This window comes from Ursus americanus, chromosome 14, assembly GCF_024610735.1.
Source record: "Ursus americanus isolate L20-20 chromosome 14, mUrsAme1.1.p, whole genome shotgun sequence".
In the NCBI taxonomy this organism is placed as follows: Eukaryota; Metazoa; Chordata; class Mammalia; order Carnivora; family Ursidae; genus Ursus; species Ursus americanus.
Window position 1 is genome coordinate 55,117,294 of NC_142140.1, and position 7,476 is coordinate 55,124,769.

The 7,476-nt window shown below is 39.9% G+C and overlaps 1 protein-coding gene across 1 annotated transcript in view; it reads right to left on the minus strand.

Moving 5' to 3' along the window:
- LOC123777621 (putative adhesion G protein-coupled receptor E4P) overlaps positions 1–7,207 on the minus strand; it is a 48,996-nt gene extending 41,789 nt beyond the window's left edge. Inside the window, exons 1-2 of the mRNA XM_087867741.1 lie at positions 7,171–7,207; positions 3,636–3,703 (exon numbers count right to left, since the gene is read on the minus strand). Coding sequence (XP_087723867.1) covers positions 3,636–3,703; positions 7,171–7,207 — 105 coding nt within the window. The remainder of the gene's footprint in view (positions 1–3,635; positions 3,704–7,170) is intronic.
- Positions 7,208–7,476: the final 269 nt, after the last annotated feature.

The window sequence follows — 7,476 nt, forward strand, 5'->3', positions numbered from 1 at the left end:
AACCAAAGAGGTAAAGGATCTGTACTCTAGAAACTACAGAACACTTATGAAAGAAATTGAGGAAGAAACAAAAAGATGGAACAACGTTCCATGCTCATTGATTGGAAGAACAAACATTGTTACAATGTCTATCCTTCCCAGAGCAATTTACACTTTAAATGTCATCCCTATTAAAATACCATTGGCATTTTTCAAGGAGCTGGAACAAACAATCCTAAAATTTGTATGTAACCAGAAAAGACCCTGAATTGCCAAGGGAATGATGAAAAAGAAAAACAAAGCTGGGAGCATCATATCGGCTGACTTTAAGCTATATTACAAAGCTGTGAACACCAAAACAGCATGGTATTGGCACAAAAACAGACACATAGAGCAATGGAACAGAATAGAGAGCCCAGAAATGGACCCTCAACTCTGTGGTCAACTAATCTTTGGCAAATCAGGAAAAAATATCCAGTGGGAATAAAGACAGTCTCTTCGATAAGTGGTGCTGGGAAAATCGGACAGCTACATATAGAAGAATAAAACTGGGCCATTCCCTTACACCATACACAAAGATAAACCATGAGAGACTATGGACTCTGGGAAACAAACTGAGGGCGTCAGAGGGGAGGGGGGTGGGGTAGTGGGATAGGCTGGTGATGGGTATTAAGGAGGGCACATATTGCATGGTGCACTGGGTGTTATACGCAAGTAATGAATCATGGAACTTTACATAAAAAACTAGGGATGTACCATATGGTGACTAACATAATATAATAAAAATATTATTAAAAAAAAGATAAACTCAAAATGGACGAAAGGCTTCAATGTGAGACAGGAATCCATCAAAATCCTAGAGAAGAACATAGGCAGTAAACTCTTCGACATCATCCACAGTAAGTTCTTTCAAGACACATCTCCAAAGGCAAGGGAAACAAAAGCAAAAATGAACTTTTGGGACTTCATCAACATAAAAAGCTTCTGCACAGCAAAGGAAACAGTCAACAAAACTAAGAGGCAGCCCACGGAATGGGAGAAAATATTTGCAAATGACATTACAGATAAAGGGCTGATATCCAAGATCATAAAGAACTTCTCAAACTCAACACTCAAAAAACAAATAACCCAGTCAAGAAATGGGCAGAAGAGATGTCTTCTCCAAAGAAGACATACAAATGGCCAACAGACACATGAAAAAAGTGCTCAACATCATTAGTCAACAGGGAAATACAAATCAAGACCACAATGAGGTGCCACCGTACACCAGTTAGAATGGCAAAAATTAACAAAACAGAAAACAACAAACATTGGAGAGGATATGGAGAAAGGGGAACCCTCTTACATTGTTGGTGGGAATGCAAGCTGGTACAGCCACTCCGGAAAATAGTATGGTGGTTCCTCAAGTTGTTAAAAATAGAGCTACCCTCTGACCCAGCAAATGCACTACTGGGTATTTACCCCAAAGATACAGATATAGTGAAAAGAAGGGGCATGTTCTTAGCAGCAATGTCCACAATAGCCAAACTGTGGAAGAAGCTGAGATGCCCTTCAACAGATGAATGGATAAAGAAGATGTGGTTCATATATACAATGGACTATTACTCAGCCATCAGAAAGGATGATTACCCGCCATTTGCATCGACATAGATGGAACTGGAGGGATTATGCTAAGTGAAGTAAGTCAAGCAGAGAAAGACAATTATCATATGGTTTCACTCATATGTGGAATATAAGTAATAGCACCGAGGACCATAGGGGAAGGGAGGGAAATCTGAAGGGGTGAGAAATCAGAGAGGGAGATGAACCATGAGAGACTATGGACCCCGGGAAATAAACTGAGGGTCTCAGAGGGAGGGGGAGGGGGGAGGCGGTAACAGGGTGATGGGTATTAAGGAGGGCACGTGTTTGGATGTAACTAATGAATCATTGAACGCTACATCAAAAACTAATGACGTACTATACAGTGGCTAACTGAGCATAACAAAAAAAAATAAACCACATGATTATGTGCAAAAAAGAAAAAGAATACAAAAACACTAATTTGAAAGGATATAGGCACCCCTATGTTTATTGCAGCATTATTTCCAATAGCCAAGTTATGGAAGCAGCCCAAGTGTACATTGACAAATGAATAGGTAAAGAAGATGTGGTGTGTGTATATATATATAAACCTATATATAGGTATATACATATGTATATGTAAATATATGTAGATATACATATATACGTATGCATATATATGCATACACACACACACACACACATATATATTCAGCCATAAAAAGAATGAAATCTTACCATTTGGAATGACATGGATGGAGCTAAAGAGTATAATACTGAGCAAAATAAGTCAGTCAGAGAAAGACAAATGCCATATAATTTCACTCATATGGAATTTAAGAAACGAAACAAACAAAGGGGGAAAATTAGAGACGAACCAAGAAACAAACTTAAATATAGAGAACAGACTGATGGTTACCAGGGGGAAGGATGGGGAAAATGGGGGATGGGGATTGAGTGCATTTGTTGTGATGAGCACTGAGTACTATATAGAATTGGTGAATCACTATATTATGCGCCTGAAACTAATATAACACTGTATGTTAACTATACTGAAGTTAGAATAAAAAACATAATAAAAATAAAAAAATTAAAAAAATAACTGTATAATTCAATGGCTTTTAGCGTAGTTACAGATTTGTACAACCATCACCACAATCAATTTTAGAGCATTTTCAACACCCTCCCCTAAAATCTGCATTCCTGAGCAATCACCCCCAGTCTCCCCATCCACCCACCCCCTAGTCCCCTGGCAACCACTAGTCTACTTTCTGTGTCTCGGGACTTGCCTATCTGGACACGTCATGTACATGGAATCACACTCTCTGTGACCTTTTGTGTCTGGCTTCTTTCATTGAGCATCTTGTGTTCAATGTCCATCCACGATTGTAGCATGTGTCAATGCTTCATTCCTTTTTATGGCTGAGGAATAGCGCAGTGTATGGATGGATCACATTTCTTATGAGTTCATGGGCATGTTAGTCATTTCCACTTTCTGGCTCTTGTGAATAATTTCACTGTGAACACTGGTGTACAAATCTTTGTGTTGATATATATTTTCAATTTTCTTGGGTATATACCTAGCAGTGGAATTGCTGAGAATATGATAATTCTATGTTTAACTGTTTGAGGAGCTGCTGGGCTCTTTTTTTATTCATAATAATATTTTATTATATTATGTTATTCACCATATGGTACATCCCTGGTTTTTTATGTAAAGTTCGATGATTCATTGGTTGTGTATAACACGGGCTCTTTACCAAAGCAGCTCCATGGCTTTCCTTTCCCGTCAGCACCAAAGAGTTTTCTGCTTACTCTGCATCCTCACACCTTGATGACAGTCTTGTTAGATACCCTGCATTAACATATGCAGCAAAGCACTCCCTGGATTCCTAACCCATAGGACTTTGGAGACAATAAATGTTGTTCAAGTCACTAAGTTCTGGGGTCACTTGTTACATGGCAATATATATTGAATACACCTGCACATTATGGTGAGGTACCCCTCCCTAGATCACCCCTCTCTATTCTGAGGATAGTCTCCTGAACACTTGTGAAAGCAGAGTGCAAACCCATGAAGTGGTGAACCCAACCTGATTCTGACAGTTCTGGAAAGCTGGATCACTATTGTCGATGTTAGAGCAGGTCACATGGTTGATTTCTAGGACAGAAAAGAGATAAGGTGGGTTAACAACATAGGTTCATCACAGGAAAGAAGGTGCCATGTCTACTTTATTTATTTATTTTTTATGTTAAATACAATTTAATCTTTCTTTGATAAATCACAAAGTTCTTTGGTATATGCAGAATCATCATGGTGTACTTAAGAAATATAGAAAAAATGATTTTGTAAATTTTTAATACATGTATGTTCATTTTATATGAAATAATTGTATATTTAATTAGAAAAAAATGAAAAAGGTCAAGGGTAAATTTTTAGGAAAAACATTACAAGTACATGAATGGCAGACATAATCAATTGATAGCTTCTTATATGTCTTTTTGTTTTGAATATGTGTTTGTATATAAAGTAAAGACCATTCTCCTGAGGTACAAATTCTGATAGGTCATCAACTTTTTTTTTTTTTATTCTTATTTATTTATTTATTTATTTAAATATTCTATTTCTTTTTTTATAATATTTTTTTATCATGTTATGTTAGTCACCATTCAGTATATCCTTAGTTTTTGATGTAATGTTCCATGATTCATTATTTGCGTATAACACCCAGTGCACCATGCAATATGTGCCCTCCTTAATACCCATCACCGGCCTATCCCAATCCCCCAACCCCCTCCCCTCTGAAGCCCTCAGTTTGTTTCCCAGAGTCCACAGTCTCTCATAGTTCATTCCCCCTTCTGTTTACCCCCCTTCATTCTTCCCATCCTTCTCCTACCAATCTCCCTGCTATTTCTTATGTTCCATAAATGAGTGAAACCATATGATAATTGTCTTTCTCTGCTTGACTTATTTCACTTAGCATAATCTCCTCCAGTCCTGTCCATGTTGCTGCAAATGTTGGGTAATCGTTCTTTCTGATGGCTGAGTAATATTCCATTGTATATATGGACCACATCTTCTTAATCCAGTCATCTAGAGAAGGGCATCTTGGCTCCTTTCACAATTTAGCTATTGTGGACAATGCTGCTATGAACATTGGGGTGCAATGGCCCTTCTCTTCACTACATCTGTATCTTTGGGGTAAATACCCAGTAGTGCAATTGCTGGATCATAGGGTAGCTCAATTTTTAACTTTTTAAGGGACCTCCACACTGTTTTCCAGAGTGGCTGTACCAACTTGCATTTCCACCAACAGTGTAAGAGAGATCCCCTTTCTCCACATCCTCTCCAACATTTGTTGTTTCCCGCCTTGTCAATTTTTGCCATTCTAACTGGCATAAGGTGGTATCTCAGTGTGGTTTTGATTTGAATTTCCCTGATGGCTAATGATTTTGAACATTTTTTCATGTGTCTGTTAGCCATTTGTATGTCTTCATTGGAAAAGTGTCTGTTCATATCTTCTGCCCATCTTTTGATTTGATTATTTGTTTCTCGTGTATTGAGTTTGAGAAGTTCTTTGTAGATCTTGGATACCAGTCTTTTATCTGTAGTGTCATTTGCAAATATCTTCTCCCATTCTGTGGGCTGCTTCTTAGTTTTTTTGACTGTTTCCTTGGCTGTGCAGAAGCTTTTTATCTTGATGAAGTCTCATAAGTTCATTTTTTCTTTTGTTTCTCTTGCCTTTGGAGATGTGTCATGAAAAAAGTTGCTGTGGCCGATGTCAAAGAGGTTATAGCCTATGTTTTCCTCTATGATTTTGATGGATTCCTGTTACATTGCGGTCTTTCATCCATTTGGAGTTCATGAGAGACTCTTAACTATTAGAAACTAACTGAGGATTGCTGGAGGGGAGGAGAGTGGGGGGATGGGGTACTGGGTGATGGGCATTAAGGCAGGCACATGATGTGATGAGCACTGGGTGTTATATGTAACTGATGAATTGTTGAACTCAACATCTGAAACTAATGGTGTACTATATGTTGGCTTATGGAATTCAAATAAAATAAAATATAGGTTTCATTGTATAATTTCTGTTTTACAAATGGTGTTATGGGTATGCACGTGTTAGCATTAGGAGATTGTAGGCATGGTCATCCATATGTGAGAATCCCATGAAAACATCCACGTGCCGTGCCAAGGTTGTAAAAGCCCCTGAACATGCCTCAATCAAGAACGAAATCATAAACTCAGACCATGGTAAGTTTACAAGCTAACTGGAATTTCCCCCCGAGAATGCCTGAGAAATTACTGACTCACAACAAAACGTTGGGTGGTTTTAGTCCCCGCTCACGGTAATGTACGATTCTAGCGTAATGTGACTTTGTCACTGGTTCTTCGATGTGGGGGTGGGGCAAGGCCGCCCTGTGCACTGTGGGAGGTTGAGCAGCAGCACTAACTTCTCCCAGTAGATGCCAGTAGCACCCCCAGTTATGACCATCAAAACTGTCTCCAGACACAGCCATGTGTCCCCTAGGGGACAGAACCACCCCCAGGTAACAGAGGGCAGGGCCCAGGCTTTGCCTTGGGAAGAACTGAGTTTGTGTTTTGATTCTGCTGTGTACTCTCTGAGTGACTTTGAGCAAATTTCTTAACCTCTTTGAGCCTTAGTTTCCTCACCAGTAAAATGAGAATCATGATAATCATGTCTATTTCATGGCTGCTATGAGCTTTGGATGAATTAATGCATACAAAGTATTTAATACATTTCTGGGCACACAGTAATAAACAATCAGTAAATGGTAGCTATTTTTTCTACAGTGGACTCGTACGGTGGACTGGTTTGGCATAAGTGATCAGCAGACAGAGCAAGAAGTGAGTGTGAATAGTACTGGTGAATCCAGCCCACTGTTGAGATGGCCCCAGGGTGAGCCAGGATGGGAGGCCAGCCACAGCTGGACGGTCAGCCCTCCTGGGTTCTGTCTTGCCTTGCACTGTGTGATTGTCTAGCCCAGGGTTCTCAGCCTCACTGAGAATAGGATTTTTCATTCAAAAGAGCTAGTTAAGAATGCACATGTAACTCCCCTTTCTTCACTTAACCCCTGTGGGCAAAAAAGAACAAATAAGAACTGTTAAAATAAAAACAAATGCAGAATAGTCCCTGAAATCCTGAAGAGTGCCATCAACAGACCAGAAAGTTCTAAGGAATTTCTGTAAGATATGGTGCAAATGAGCCTGAGTGCTAAGAGAAACCAGAATGGGAAGAACTCTGAAAACCACAGGCACCAGACGTCTCCTACCGACCTACACGGGAAGCTTGTCAATGGAGAACTGCACAGGGATCCACACTCCAAGTCAGCAGTAGCTGAAAGTAGGAGTGGCCAACTGGGGACGCCACTTCCAACTCGACATTTCATGTCACCAAACTGTACCACCTGCCATGTGGATAAAGCAGATAAAGGTAGCTGCTTTAATGAAGCAGAGGGTTTGTTTCAGGGTGCTGATGCCAAAAGCAAGTAGCACATAGCCTGGTGAAACTGACTCTCACCCAGGACATCTCTAATTCCAGAGTCAGAGGGGCCTATGATCTGCTTACCCCTTCCCTAGTCCATAACCTAAAAGAAACCTACCTGCCTGGTATTCTGTTCCTATCTGGTTTTTGTACATGGATCAGTGGTCATCCTTTTCTATCACTGAAAGTCCACAATGCCAAGAAAACCTGCACCAGGCAATGTATTAAGTAGCCTTAATAAGTATGGAGGCACAGCCATGGACCCCATGACATTGAAGAAATGTTTTAAGCCAGCCTGAAGGAAAAGCAAGACAGGAAGCAGTGACAGCAAAGTGTACTGGACCCAGTTTATGGCCAACATCACTTTTGCTCACTCACATCTCCCAACTCCCCTGAGACACCTCAGGTGCCTTGTCTCCTAATA